This window comes from Triticum dicoccoides, chromosome 7A (assembly GCF_002162155.2).
Source record: "Triticum dicoccoides isolate Atlit2015 ecotype Zavitan chromosome 7A, WEW_v2.0, whole genome shotgun sequence".
In the NCBI taxonomy this organism is placed as follows: Eukaryota; Viridiplantae; Streptophyta; class Magnoliopsida; order Poales; family Poaceae; genus Triticum; species Triticum dicoccoides.
This window is the reverse complement of record NC_041392.1, coordinates 385,750,320-385,765,791: the sequence shown is the minus strand read 5'-3', so window position 1 is coordinate 385,765,791 and position 15,472 is coordinate 385,750,320. Positions and strand designations below refer to the sequence as shown.

Sequence of the window (15,472 nt, the reverse complement as noted above, 5' to 3'; positions counted from 1 at the left end):
GCAACGACCCGAAGTGCCTCCACGATCATCACCGTCCAGGTTTTATTTTTCTTAGCTATTTGTTTAGCACATAAATTATTATACAAAGAATATTTTCTGTTCTTTTGTGCTGCATTATTTTCTAGAGAATTTTTTTCCGATGTTGTCGTCCCGCGCATGGAGACCTGCATCGACACCTCCGGGCTGCCACTTCGTCGAACTGATCTTGGCGCCCAGGCCAAACTTACCTGATTAATTATGCAAAAAAATTATTTCTCAATTATTATTGTTTCTTGCTCGCATTGTTTTATGTGTGCAGGTAATGAATTTCGACTACGTCACGTGGTCACTTCGGTGTGCCGATGTCATCATCCTGCCTCCGATGACCAAATTACTACGGGTTTCACCTCGCCACAGCGTCCATGTTGTGTAGTCACTTCGGAGTGTCGAGCTCCCCGCTCGGCTACCTCGGGACTAGCTTGAGGGCTGGAACCTTGTCTCGCACCAAACTCGGACCGCGTCCTCAACACGGAGAACATTAACCAGCTAAGTCACTTTCATGCTCAAAAACTTTTAGTTTTAAATTTTGTTCAGTTCGACCAAGCATTATACTTTTTGGCAAAAAGTTGTTTGTGAAAAACTTCTTTGTCAAAACTTTTTTTGTGACACACAATTTTAAATACCCAGTCTACTTGGGGCTTCCTTTATGAAGCCTTTCCTCTTGCATATGATTATACGTGTATGGCTTCGTTCCTTATTCGTGTATTACGCCACAATATGCACCATGTTGACTTAAGTGTTCCGCAAGCTGTGTTGCCTTGCTCCTGTGTTTACCCCTATGTTCCCGATTGTTCGGTTAGGGAGTAAAGGAAGCACCTCTGCGATTGTCACGATCGGGTCATCCGAGCTCGGACCTCAGACTGGGTGAAGCCGAAAGCTAGCACTTTTATTGTTTTCAATCATGGTCGGCATACAACGGAACTCATGAGTACAAAAAATCTATTGCACAAGTCTCATAGTAACAATGAGCAACCGAAAAAAAGGTATCGGTGGGGGTACTATTTTCTGCGAAGATGCTTCTTACACTTCGTCAGTAATGTAGAAAGTTCCCTGAGCGCGCTTTGTCTGTTACAGCCTTATGGCATGATTGCCTGGTTATCGGAAACACCGTCGATATTCTCAACAGGTGGAGTACATAACACTTTTTGGCCCTTGGCCGAAGAGGGAGAAGCCGACGGTCGGTTAAGACGCGTTTAAAGTTTGGGTGAACAAAGATATGATATAAGTACTTCGGTACATACAATCATTATACATATTTTTTTTTACCCAAGTCACTTGGGGGCTCTTAAATTAGTATGAGCCATTATATAATAGATGTTTTCTTCTTAGTCGTTGCACAGTCTTTTTCTACCACTCCTTTCTCGACTCAGGTGTATGATCAATAGTCGGGTAGCCTGGTTCCTCTCTAAAACCGCTCGCATTTAGTTCGCTAAACTGGCCTGATAAACACTCCGCCTTCGGGATAGGGAGGTTGAAGCCGAAGGCTGACCCACTTGAAGTCTAGAGATCAGATGTGTCATGTCAAAGCACGACGAAAGTACAATTTCAAGACCAATTTCATTTTGGCACCAAGACAGCTTGATTCAATCTAGACGTAAAGTTTTTACGCATGTTTGTTGGCCTTTGTTTGAGCTGATAACATCTTTCACCTATTTTCAGGAAGCGGGACATTCTCTTGGTTGAGGTGTTCGGTGTGAAACTCTTTTCTAAAACTACAGTTCAGCATCTTTCCTGCTGAACTCCACTTCGGTATTGTCAAAACATACATAACAGTTGAACTTGTTCCCGAGGAGGTATGATCCTAGGGTCGGTCATTTTGCCCAACCCAATTCTCGGGGGCTATTGCATCGACAATCCAATGCAGAAAATTTAAAGTGCAATATAGTTTTCGAGGAGATTATGATCCTCGGGTTGGTCGGCCGCACCAACCTGAGTCTCGAGGACTTTGCACACCGCTTTTTGTGTCCCGAAGTATTCTGCCGAGTTAGGAGTTGATCCTCAGGCCGATTTTGCAATCAACCTGAGTCCTAGGGGCTACTGGGATCAACGGTCTTATGTCATCCTTCATGTGCATCTCGGGTTTTAGACCGATACACACCTTGAGGGCTACTGGCTATATATCCCGGCAGAGAATAAATGGCACCAATCAAAAATATTGACAAAAAATCATCCCGAGGTCGGGATGGTGCACCACCTCGGAAGCAGTCCGGCATAAATCTTGAGCGCTAGTGGCTGGCTCCATAGAGGGCATTTCTGGCATTAAGCTCGGCTAAACTCCTTCGACTTTTTTGAGCCAAGGTGATTTATGACACCTCGGATACAGTCCAGCGTTGGAGCTCGGATACAGTCCGGCGTTGGAGCTCGGATACAGTCCGGCGTCGGTGCTCGGATACAAAGGATACCTCGAATGCAGTCCGACATTGGGCCTCGGATGCAAGAGGACACCGCCGCACGGGAACAACTTCAAACTCGAGGTGTGGCGTAAAAATAATAAGACATTGTTAAAGGCCGAAGACTTAAAGGGGCTCCTCGGATACCCGACGTGTAAACTCTTTGGATTCACTTCGACGATCCTCAAGATTAAAAGATTTGTTGAACCAGTTTTCAAGATCGATAACCGAAGATGAAGAACAGTTTGGAAAAATCGAGGAGCGTCCCCAACTTGAAGACCGGTTCAGGGGGCTACTGACGGTGTCCTGGACTAGGGGGTACTCACCACGTCGTCTCCCGATCAGCTGGATCGGGCTGAGGACCCCCATGGCGGTTCACTCATGGGCCACTTCAGGCAGCCCACGCCGCATACAAGGAGGTTTCTACAAGACTTGGTGCCCAAGCCAAGGGCTCTGGTGTTTTATATAAACCAAGGCCAGGCTAGTCAATAAGGGAGGATATTGATTAGATCAATCTCATGGTAGACACATGTACCCTATACCACACTATCAATATAATCAAAAGCAGAATGTAGGATTTTACCTTCATCAAGAGGGCCCGAACTTGGGTAAAATCCCGTGCCCATGTTACCATCGCTCCAAGACGCCTAGCTTAGGACCCCTACTATGAGATACGCCGGATATAGAACCGACAACTTCCAACAGATTATGCTATTTGCATGGCATGGTTTCTCTAGACTTGTCCATCATGGGCCATTGCTAGCTTGCCAAAGCAAGTTTATTGACACGCACAAACCATTACAGGGGCCCATTATCTCATGGAGCGCTACCTCATTAGTCTCATATATGAATTTTACATGTGTCAATGTGGCTAGCACGTAGTTGCACCAATAGTTTTTTTATGTATTATATGAATATAAATATTTATTCTGAGCTATAACTAAAGGACACATAATTTAGGAGGTGTTACAAATGCTTTTTTGAGGAGCGGACGTGACCATCGTTGTTGCGTGATACGTCTCCGACACATTTATAATTTTTAATTGTTTCATGCTATATTATCATTCTTGTATGTTTTATGTGCCATTTTATATTATTTTTGATGGACTAACCTATTAAATTAGTGCCTAGTGTCAGTTCTTTTTTTTTGTCTATTTCTTTGTTTTTGCACAAAAACCATTCTCCCTCCATTTACTTATACAAGGTCACTATGAAATATACATTTTGCATCTATAAAGGCAACTAACTGTAATCGAGGAAAAATTAATAATATTTTCTCGTACTAGAAACCTATTTAATACTTGCACGCATGCAGTTATAATGACAGTCAACTACTTCCCCCACTCAGTTTGTTTGCATGCACGCGACGTATTGATGACCCAGTAAACAAAAAGAAAAGATGAATTGCAACGCAAGCATTAAATTTTACATTAGTATCTGTAATCTGAGTTTGTGATTTTGTATATAAAAATGGAGGGAGTACCAAACGAACTCCAAACACGATGAAACTTTACGAAGAATTTTTCTAGACCAGGAATGACCCTAGAAGCTTCGGGGAGGCACCAGACGATGATCAAGGGGGGCCACAAGCTCAGGCGATGCGCTCCTGGGGGCACGCCATGTGAGCTTGTGGGCCCACCGTGGCTCCATTTGCCTTAATTCCAAGCCTATAAATTCACAAATAATCAAAAAAACAGAGCGAGACTTGGAACAATTTTTTCATCGTCGCAAGCCTATATGCTTTCGCGATCCTATCTAGAGGCCTTTTTTGATCCTCTGCCGGAGGGGGAACCCATTTGGGAGGCAATCTTCACCGACCTTGCTGCCTCCATGATGATGAGTGAGCAGGACCTACGGGTCCATAGTAGTAGCTAGATGGCTTTCTCTCTCTCTCTTTCTCTTTCTCTCTCTATTTCTCTCTCCCTCTCTTTCTCTCTCTCTGATCTTCAATACACCGATCTCTTTGAAGAACTATTCGATGTAATTCTCACGGTGTCCATGTTGGGATCCGATGACTTGTGGGTTTATGATCCGATTATTCATTGAAACTATTTGAAGCTTTTTGAGATCTATTATGTGTGATTTAATAGCTATGTATGCTTTCCGATCTATGAGTCTTCTTTGGCCAATTAGATGATTAGATCTTCAGAGAGAGTGGTGCATAGTAATGGGCTCAATCTTATAGTGTCCTTTACTCTATGATAGGAGGAGTTGCAAGGCACGCATTGTATTGTTGCTACTAAAAATGAAACGACGGGGTTTGAACATATTGCTTGGTCTTACATTGTCTATATTATGTCATCTTACTTAAAGCATTATCTGTTTGTCATGAATTTAATACTTTGAGATGCATGCTGGAAAGCAATCTTGTCATGAATTTAATAATTTGAGATACGTATTGGATAGTAGTTTAGGGTGAAGTAACAGTAGTAGATGCAGTTGGATTAACAATCCACTTATCACGGACATAATGCCTATACGAGTCATGCCATCAAGAATCATAATCATAACTATGTGCAATTCTGACAATTGCCCACCTATGCTATGCTTATGAGAGGGATGCCTCTAGTAAACCTTGTCGATGTGTTTTACATATCACGCTCCTGACAAGGCTCCTGCAACCATATGTCATTTTATCACTCAACAATTGGTTGAGGCTCCTTTGGCCACGTGTCATGTGTACCCCTGGGGCACATGGTAGCGTGTTTGTGTGCGAACACAGTTTTAGCAACTCTGCTGGGAGTGGGACTCCCGAAATCTGAGGTTTAGGATCTCTAAGAGACCTTGCTGTCATGTCTTGCGTATCATACTCCCGACCCATGCCTTGCATATAGTAGTATCTCCCACAAATATATTATGAAACCTAGGGGTTCAATGATATTTTACATACCAATTGCAACCCATTACCTTAGAATCATCAATATTTAAGAATGACAGACATAATAATTTAGTTTAAAAGTTGTATTAAATATGAAAATACAGTCCCAGCAATATAGTACCCTTTTTTTTATCGAAACACAAGATTCAATGAGGGCCCAGATGACCATTGGCGCCAACATGCATAAATAGGATGGAACTTACATAGATTAGTTCTTACTTTCTGAATATTAGTCTGAATTTACAGAAGCTACTTCTCAGGGCCTTGGAATATATACGTCTAATTACATCAAACCATACGGACCAATCATCTCCATTGCATAGTGAGGTTGAGGACACTTTTTTATTTACACAGTCCAAAGTGACCAGTCTATTGCGGGGCGGGGGGTAATCACAGGTCTACAAAGGGACGACAATATGATACAAATAGAGTACCGAGTTAAGAACCTTTCAGGCCCAGTTCTTCCGCTTAGATCTCAGCCTCATTAGTTTGTCCTTCCATGTTGCTGCAGAACAGAGAAATCAACACTAATTTAACAATTCTCGGTACATTTTAGCTAAAGGGACTTATATTTTAAGAACAGTATACAATATCAATTTCTTGGATGCGATCTACACGTTCATGTCAAATCAGGTGACATTTGTCTCCTTTGCTCATTTGTACGGCACAAACTGGAGCTAGTTTTACAGTTACTGGATTCGACTATGGTCACCATGGCTGAAAGGAAGAAAGTCCCCAAATTGACCTGCTCAATCTTGACCACATCCTCGTTCCAGAGAAGGAGGATTCCTCCCCGGGTGCCGTCAGCCGGGCGCTCAGCAAAAGATTTTAGACGATGTCCTCCAAGGAAGGCTGCAGCGGATTGATCAATATTGGCCAGCTTGGTTTCTTGCAGACAAACAATGTTGCAGGGGGTCGAGGCAATGGTTTCATGAACAGTCGCTCGTCGTGCAGGACAATTGAGGCCTCTAACATTCCAACTGAGAATACATAGGTTGTTGTCATTCATGGCTAACCATACAAGAAGCAATCTGAAGGACTCCTTTTTTCAGGAGATGATTAGCCAGAAGCCCCTCGATGGAGTTAGGTGGCTGATCACTGGAGATTTCAACCAAATCTACCGCGCCCGCGACAAAAACAAAGCAAATATGGACCGGAGTCGTATTGTTCGCTTTCGTAATGCACTCAATTCTTGTGAGCTCAAGGAGATCCACCTACAAAATAGAAAGTTTACATGGAGCAATGAGCAGCATAATCCCACTATGAGCAAGCTGGATAGCTTTTTTTGTAATGAAGATTGGGACATCCATTTTGGCTCCCACATCCTGCACGCGTTGTCATCCTCGCTCTCCGACCATTGCCCCCTTCTCCTTGCTAGCGACGAGGGACCCTCAAGGCCAAAATCCTTTAGGTTCGAAAATTTCTGGACAAACATGCCAAACTTCAAGAAAGTTGTTGCTGATGCATGGAACGAAAGGGTGAGCCACCATGACCCATGCCAAATTCTTTTCCACAAGTTGAAGACAGCTAGTCAGAGATTGAGGTGCTGGAGCAGGAAGCTTTTCTCTCGCCATAAAGTCCAACTCCACATGGCTCTCGAGGTCATCCTGCGCTTGGACATGGCACAAGAAATTCGGACCTTGAGCAACAACGAGCAAGATCTAAGGAAACAACTCAAGCGGAAGGTTGTCGCTCTGGCTGTCCTAGAGCGAGCTAGAAAAAAGCAATCCTCAAGGATAACCTTGCTTAAAGAGGGGGATGCCAATACGCGTTTTTTCCATCTCCGAATCAATCGGCAGAGACGGAAAAACTTTATCCATCGTCTCCGGCACAACCAAGGATGGGTTACCAATCATGATGACAAGAAAGCCATTGTCCATGAGCACTTCTCCACGGTCATTCGTAAGGGGCCGGCACGGTCAAAAGATTTCAACTGGGAGGCCATTCAAACCCAGCCATGTGATCTTACGGATCTGGACCTACCATTCATTGAAGAGGAAACTAAAGCGGCTATTTTCTCCTTACCAAGTGACAAGGCACCGGGACCGGATGACTTCACCGGTATTTTTTTCAAGGAATGTTGGGACATCATCAAGCGGGATCTGATGGCTGTTGTCAATGGCTTCTCCAACCTGTGCGCCTCTAGCTTCACCTGGCTCAACTTAGCGAACATCGCCCTTATCCCGAAAAAAGACGGCGCCGAGGACATTTCGAATTTCAGACCAATTAGCCTCATTCATGCGGTCACCAAAATCATCGCTAAAATGATGGCCTCTCGCTTAGCCCCTCACATGCCCAACCTAGTCTCCAATGCACAAAGTGCTTTTATCAAAAAGAGAAGCATCCACGACAACTTTATGTATGTCAGAAACTTGGCCAGACGCTTTCACCGTACGAAATCCCCTACCCTCCTTCTCAAGCTCGATATCAAAAAGGCCTTCGATTCGGTCAGATGGGACTATTTGATGGATTTGCTCCGACACCTGGGCTTCCCAAGCCACTTCCGTGATTGGGTTTCGACGCTCCTCTCCACAGCCTCCTCCCGTGTGCTACTTAATGGCATTCCCGGTGACCCGATCAGACATGGACAAGGCCTTCGACAAGGGGACCCGCTCTCGCCGCTCCTCTTTGTCCTTGCTATTGACCCCCTACACCACATACTTGCCAAAGCCACGGCCCAAGGGAGCTTGCATCCGCTCAGAGGTAGACCGATCCGTGCGTCCTTGTACGCCGATGATGCTGCCATCTTCGTTGCACCCATTAAAAGTGATATTCAATTCCTGGCGTCGACGTTGGCCTCTTTTGGGGAGGTCACCGGCTTGGTCACCAATTGTGCAAAGAGTCTCGTTCGCCTATCTGTTGCGAGGGCATCGATCTTCAAGATGTTCTACATGACTTTCCAGCAGTTCGCTCCGGCTTCCCAATGCAATATTTGGGGCTGCCCCTTTCAGTTAGAAGACTCAAAAGGATACATTTCCAATATTTAGAGAACAAGGTCGCCGGCAAGCTCCCGCCATGGGCGGCCAAGCACGTGGCCACCCCTGGTCATATTGTCCTCGTCAAGGCGGTGCTCACGGCCATTGCAATATACCATCTCACGCCCCTTGATTTACCCGTGGAGGTGAGAAAGAAGATCGATAGTTTGAGACGCGCATATCTGTGGGCAGGTTGTGACAAGGTCATGGGAGGAAAATGCAAAGTCAATTGGGAACTTGTGCGTAAGCCAAGGATTTATGGTGGGCTAGGAGTGCTCAACCTCGAGAAATTTGCCACCGCCTTGCGTCTTCGTTGGCTTTGGTATGAATGGGCAGACCCCCCCAAGCTTTGGCTAGGCTCTGGAACCCCATGTACTGACAAGGACAGAGACATTTTCGCGGCTGCCACCATGGTTCACATCGGAGACGGTTGCAGCGCGAGCTTCTGGAACTCCTCTTGGCTGGATGGGATCAGGCCGAAAGACATTGCACCCGCTCTCTACGACATCTCTAAGAAAAAGACGTGCACAGTCCAAAAGGCACTCCTGAACAATTTTTGGGTCAGCCAAATAAACACCCAGCATGGCCTATCCTTGGGGCACATCCAGGAGTTCGCCCTCCTTTGGGAAAGGGTGTCTGGGATCAACCTTGTTGCGGGAGTCCGTGATACTATCCTATGGAAGCTCACTACAAGTGGCGATTATTCTGCTTCTTCGGCCTACATGGCGGAGTTCGAGGGCCATCTCAGGAGCAACATGAACATGTCCGTTTGGAAAGCTTGGGCGCCTCCCAAGTGCAAGTTTTTTGCTTGGCTCGTCATCCAGAATCGTGTTTGGACAGCGGACAGGCTCCAGCGTCGGGGCTGGCCCAATTATGGGCTTTGCCCTTTATGCAAGCAAGTTACTGAATCTGCACCCCATCTCCTATTCCAATGCAGATTTTCCCAACGCGTTTGGGCTAATGTGGCTTCATGGATCGGCGTAAACAGTGCTATCACTGCAGGCTGGTGTAACGAAATTTCTGTAAAGGAATGGTGGTTCAAGACTATCCTAGATAGGGGGCCCCCGAGGAAGGCTCTGGCCTCCATGCTCATGCTTGTTTCCTGGGAACTCTGGAATGAGCGCAATGCAAGAGTTTTTAGGAATGTCGCTACCACAGTGACCATGGTCACTGCTAGGATAAAGGAGGAGGCTCGTATTTGGGCGATTGCAGGCGCTAGACACCTGTGTAATGTAATGCCGCGAGAGTAGACTCCTTTCCCCCGCCTTGCGGGTACCTGTTAAAACTTCTCTCTTAATCAATGAAAATGGCAAATCTTTTGCCTTGTTTCAAAAAAAAAGTTTTACAGTTCACGACAATCCTCACCTTCCAGCAGAAAAAATATATTTCAAAACATCTTGAGAACACAGAACTATATGAAATCCTTATCAAAGAGCCAAAAGAGATCTAAATGCTCTTATATTTCTTTACAGAGGGAGTATCATCCATTGTTTCTAGTGCATTGATGCATCAAAATAAGGCCATCAAAACACAATCGTTACCTGCATCTTTGTATCTCTCTTCAACAACTGCAATGAACATGTTTCGCACCAAACTGAACTCTTGAGCTTCAACGCAGGCCTCTCCATCAGGTCTGACAAAAAGCTTAGTGTAAGGAGACTAACATGCAGGAAGATGGATGAGCTTTTGAACAATAAATTATACACAGATTGAACTTTTTTGACAATGAAACACAATTTTGAATGGAAGAACAAATTATCAACTCATAATCGACCCTTCAACCATAAGTTACTGTGTCTAACTCGTTTTCGGAAAGGTCCGACTGACAACACTCATTCTCATTCTTATTACAATTCACATACATTTTTTTATTGCCGGGAAAACCAAACAAATTAATGCAAGGATCGAGGTATGTAGAACAAACTGCTGTCACAATTGGTTTGTGCACTCAGGCCACAACAACATAGGTCCATAAAAGAGATACCTGTCAAGTTCAGTAAACAATAAACCATCTGAAAGGCCACCTGCAGCCACCAATTTTGCTGGCTCGACTGATCTTATGCCGTCGCTGTATGCAAGACTCCTATGTACTTGTATAGGAACCTGTTTTTGTCAAGAGCAACGACATAAATATATGTGATGCACTCCATAATAAGATAAGATGGGCTTTAGATCATATTCGCTATGAACGTAATTCTACAATTATCCTCACATTTGGTGTCTGAACTATGGAAAGCATGACATGATTACCCCTGGTTCACGTGTATAAAAAAAATTACTACTAGTGATCCATTTTGCTAATGCTAGTAACCTTGTGAGCTTGCAGCTACGTTCTAAACTCATCTAGAATATTAGAAAAGACGCTAAATCATTAAGCCTTAAAAGGAGAAGAATCAACTTAGAAATGAAGAGAAACTGCAGCAACAGAAAGAGAAACGGAGAAGAATGTCATCATCTAGTGCCAGAGCTATTAGATACAAAAATGAACCTTCAACATTAAAATAATACCTTGCAGCGAACAGCAATATTGATAGCATCCGAAGGCCGAAGATCAAATGTTATACTCTCTGTTTGATCTCCAATCTGCAGTACAGGCAGTTTTCACTTCAGAACAATTATGATATTACTGTACCCACTGAACACGATGTTCAGTTTCCTTCCTAGCAATTTACTCAATTACTCGAGTACCTTTGTTAGATAAAGCTCGGCACAGTATGCTTCTTGAATTCTTTTGTTTACCCGAACAAGTTTTACCTGGAAACAGCCACAACATGAGAGAAGGAATAAATTAATGAGTTATGGTTTCTGAACTGATCGCGATCCAGAGCATTCCAATACCTCATAGCCCATCTTATCGATCAGTTCCTTAACAACTTGATATATGGTAGGTCTTGCCTAAAACAAGAAAGGGTTACTGACTTTATGAATCAAAAGAAATGGGCGTGAACTGTAGAAATAAAATAGGGTATTACAATATGAACATGGCGAATAGCAGCCATCAGAAGTACACTTGGCATCTCCACTGAAAAAAGTACATTGGCATGTATTATAATCAAAGAGATATTCTAATTTCAAACTTCCAAAGAGAATAGGAAGTTGTACATACAAACAATGATTGGAAGTAAAGTTCCACTTCCATCTTCAATTCTCAAAACGATAGCAGGTTGTGGTGCACTCTCTGGAATCTCTCTCCCTTGAGAATTATTATGCACACACCGCAGGTTTTTCCCATCTCGCATCTTTACTATATATCCTTCTGATCCACTTCTGACCTCAACTGGAAAAGAAAACACAAAACACATGCTTCACTAACAATTACTGAAGAACAAACACATCCAATATATTGCTGTTAAAAAATTAGTTAGTTGATGGGCACCTATCTGTTCATTATTCTGTAAGTGTAACTAAATCTGGGAATATATTTCCAGCATTTATCATGTGATACAAATATGATGTATCCTATTACTCCCTGCACGATTGCTTCTACTTCCCTAAATATCTCGAAATTAGGCTTTTGCCCCGTTTATAGATAAAGCACCAGCCAAGTCCATACAGCAAGTTATCCATGTATGAGGAAAGTAAATAATAATTCTGCTACGGCAACAACACAAACATGCCCAAAAGCGAAACACCAAAGCGATAGAAGACGCCTCTGGGAAAAGGTGTCAGTTGCTAGGGGATGCAGAGAGCTGACGGCCGACCATCTGAAGACCATCCAGCAGGCCACCTAGCCGGTCCCTGTCCCCCCACCTACAGAGCGGCTGTCACTGCTGGATCCAGGTTGAGTGCCGCAATATGCTGTTCCGCACGCTGAGCGGCGGTGGGCTCCGTTACCTCCGCTCCCGCCCTGGAGCGCACCGGCCAGTCGCTCTGACGGGAGGCTGGTGAGGAGTGCGGCGAGCCACGGAGGTGGCGAGGTAGACCATGACCAGCTTCAGGGCACGCGGAGATTCACAAGGACCAGTGTCGGTGACCCGGGGACAAGCAAGCGGAAGTAGGACACCACGCCAGGCAAGCGGGGCGACGAAGGAGGGCAGATCTCCATCCCGTAGAGTCCTCCCCTACTTTGTCCTCAGATAAAGAGAGGGTGGAGGTGAGGTCGGTGAGGAGGTGATCACGGCCCTAAGCAGCGAGGTAGCCTGCGCACTAAGGGAGGTAGGCACCCGTGTCGACTAGGGGGGCAGGGGCAGGAGGAACCACGGCTACCGCCTGCACCTACAGTCCTGCTACCCGCTCAGACGGCGCTACGTAGTCGTGGCCGTCATCATCCGAGGAAGCGTCAGACTCGTCGTCGTCATCCAAGGAGGCGCCAGACTCGTCGTCATCATCCCCGGGGAGGCGGTGGTTGGGACCATTGTTTGGGCGGTAAGGGGTCTAGTGGCAACACTCCTCCTCACCGTCAACTGAAAGTGCAACTAATGCCCTTGGTGGATTTTGGTAATTAATGTCAAATATCTCAAAGAACTAATGCTTTAACTAGCTTATCTCAAGAAAGTTCCATTAGGTTGCAACTAAGGAGATGAAAGATGGCCCACACAAATTTGCGCGAAGACTTGGTGAAGCAAGGACTTAATTCTATATTTTAGTGATCCAAAATCACATTGTGTCCATAAGTATGCCCATACTATCAAAAGGTGAATGAGATTGCTAAGCTGAGTCTTTTGCTCCATGTGCTTAAAGGTCAAACTCCGGAGCCCTCAAAAGACTTCCTTTTCTCCACTATATCTACCTTTGCTTTAGATCAATACTAGCAAAACTATCCCTGAGACACTGCCACAATCCAACGTGGGAGCTCAAGTGGAAAACCCTCCTTTCTACACAGTATTCTTTTCCCTAAGTTTGAGTATACAAATCATGTATTGTGCCCTTAATAAGGAAAAAAATGAGCACAGAAATGGAACTTGTAATAATAAGAATAATACTTAAAATTTAACGCCAGTAATGCTCTAGTGATGCACCAGAAAAATTACAAATCTTGCATAATTAGTGAGATAATAAAAGTAATCTAAGTGCAAACAGATTTAAGCTGATGTAATTCTTGAACATATATGATACAGAAAAATATTCAAACCACCATGGCGCAAAGAGATTACCAGCTTCAAGCACAGTGGAATTAACATAATCTTCATCATTCTCATTGAAGTTTCCAGCCATGTATCCATTACCATCAGATGAGGAGCTGAAGCTACGACAAATAGGACCAAAGTTCTTTGAAGATGACTGAGAGATTGGAGAAACTAGTCTAGTAATGTTGCGGTATTTAGACACAGCACCCAAGAATGCAGTGCCAAGCTGCCCAGATTTGATCAATGAGTTGTTGACAAGGGCAGCAGGAAGCCTTGCTTGCATTATAGGGCGACAAAGAATTGGTCCCTCCATTGCCATCAATGTGCCTACATAATAAAAGTTAAAATGATTAATAAGTTTGATCAGAATGGGAGACCTAGCCTAAATGGAAAATCAAATGGGAAATTATTTCTGCACCTTCTAAGAAATAATAGCAGTGAAATGCTAGTAAGAAAATTAATCTAGTACAGTATGTTTATAGATTTAACAATCAGCTCTGTAAATTAATCTAGCACAGTGGCATTAACATAATCTTCATCGTTTTCTTGAAGCTTCCAGCATAATTAATCACTGCTGATTGCCACAGCAGCATTAGAAATCCGTAAATATTTTATCATTACTGTAATTTCCATGCTAATTGCAGTACGCACACAATCCGACACCCATATTAGCAGGATAACTCCTTACAGAAGATCATATCAGAAGGTAAGTCTTGGCGCCTGCGTAGACAAAATAGAAGAAACAACATTGAAGTTGACCAATCAATTATATAAGCCACTGGAGATTTTTTTTTCCTCTTTCTTATAGTGTATATTTGCCAATTTTGCCAATTTTGCGCCACAATTGACTCATAAAATAACCGCACTAATCCAAAAGTAAGTAACGAATCAAAGTCCATTTCTACACGCAAGCAACAAGCAAGAACCGACCAAAATCGATGCTCGAGCCAGAAACAATCACCCGACGATACCAAAATCCCCAAAGATGTACAAACCAACGCGAAGGGAAATCAGAAAACGAACAGGAAATCCCGGAAATAGCCAGCAAAAACGGGAAAAGAATCACGGCGATCAGACCACGGATCACATCAAAATAAGGGTTAAATCGGGGGGAGACCGGAGATCGCCTTACCAACAGCAACGGCCGTTCCTCGGAATCGAGCACGAGCGCAACCCTTTTTTTAGGGGAAACACGAGCGCAACTTTATAGAGATAAGTGACCAAGTATATTTATTGTCTGGGGGTGGAAAATGGAAGCGAAAGAGGTGGGGCTTGGCCTTCCCTTTATCCAGAAGAGAGCAGAAAATGTAGCGGTGGGCGAGCGGCTCCTATGCAGTACCAGTGGGCGAGTGGTAAAATGTTTGGCTACAGTATGGCTACGAGTACTGTAGGATAGGCTTTGTGGCGTAGTTTCGAAGAGAGAATATGTGAAACTAGCTTGCGTGCTTCCCCTTCAAGAAAGTAAGTGAACATCGGCATAGTATATCCTTTACTCCCTCCGTTCCAAAATAGATGACCCAACTTTGCACTAATAGTACAAAGTTGGGTCATCTATTTTGGAACGGAGGGAGTATTTTCGAAGTTCCGGTTATCCCCAATTATACTGGCCATGGGTAGCCTGGCCCGGATGGCCCGACCTGACCTTGTCCACGGGTCATGCCTGGGCTTCGAAGGCCGAATCTGACCCGAGCCCGTCCTATTAGCGATTAAAGAAGAGGCCTAGCCCGAGGCTCGGTGGACTTTTACACTAACGAGCAAGGGCCTGATAGCTATCCGCGTCAATATTTTTATCGAAGAGAAAGGGATGATGCAGCACAGCTACGGTAAATATTTTCCTCAGTAATAAAACCAAGATTATCAAATCGATAGGAGAACCAAGCAACATTATGTAAACGGTACCTGCACACAAAGAATAGATACTTGCAACCCGACGTGTAAAGGGGGTTGTCAATCCCTCTCAGGTAAAACATAAATTAGTTTGTAGTAGATTGGATAAATAGATCTCACGGAAACGTGAAATAAAATAAATAACAAAAAATTGCAGCAATGTATTTTTGAATTTTGAAATAATAGATCTGAAAATAAAAATGGTAAATAGTAGATCGGAAAGCAAATATGATGATA

General features: G+C 44.1%; 1 protein-coding gene across 3 annotated transcripts; it reads right to left on the bottom strand.

Moving 5' to 3' along the window:
• Positions 1 to 5,452: 5,452 nt before the first annotated feature.
• On the bottom strand, positions 5,453 to 14,665 carry LOC119334624 (bifunctional nuclease 2). Of its 3 annotated transcripts, none has more exons than XM_037607157.1 (11): positions 14,481 to 14,654; positions 14,037 to 14,068; positions 13,376 to 13,675; positions 11,389 to 11,559; positions 11,255 to 11,304; positions 11,121 to 11,177; positions 10,971 to 11,036; positions 10,791 to 10,865; positions 10,267 to 10,385; positions 9,824 to 9,915; positions 5,453 to 5,812 (listed from the first exon to the last, which is right to left on the bottom strand). In XM_037607157.1, exons 2-11 carry the CDS (start codon positions 14,044 to 14,046, stop codon positions 5,757 to 5,759), a joined length of 996 nt encoding a protein of 331 aa, XP_037463054.1. In that variant the 5' UTR covers positions 14,047 to 14,068; positions 14,481 to 14,654; the 3' UTR covers positions 5,453 to 5,756. The 3 variants fall into 3 exon arrangements, with proteins under 3 accessions (XP_037463054.1, XP_037463055.1, XP_037463057.1); XM_037607160.1 differs by lacking the exon at positions 5,453 to 5,812 and adding an exon at positions 6,451 to 6,521 and having other exon boundaries at positions 14,481 to 14,665; XM_037607158.1 differs by lacking the exon at positions 14,037 to 14,068 and having other exon boundaries at positions 14,481 to 14,652.
• Positions 14,666 to 15,472: the final 807 nt, after the last annotated feature.

Excerpts from the sequence above, each read along its gene's own strand:
- LOC119334624 (XM_037607157.1), bottom strand. Across the intron at positions 11,305-11,388 it reads TTTACTTCCAATCATTGTTT|TGGAGATGCCAAGTGTACTT; the intron begins GTATGTACAACT and ends TACTTTTTTCAG. Across the intron at positions 11,178-11,254 it reads CTATTCGCCATGTTCATATT|GCAAGACCTACCATATATCA; the intron begins GTAATACCCTAT and ends TTCTTGTTTTAG.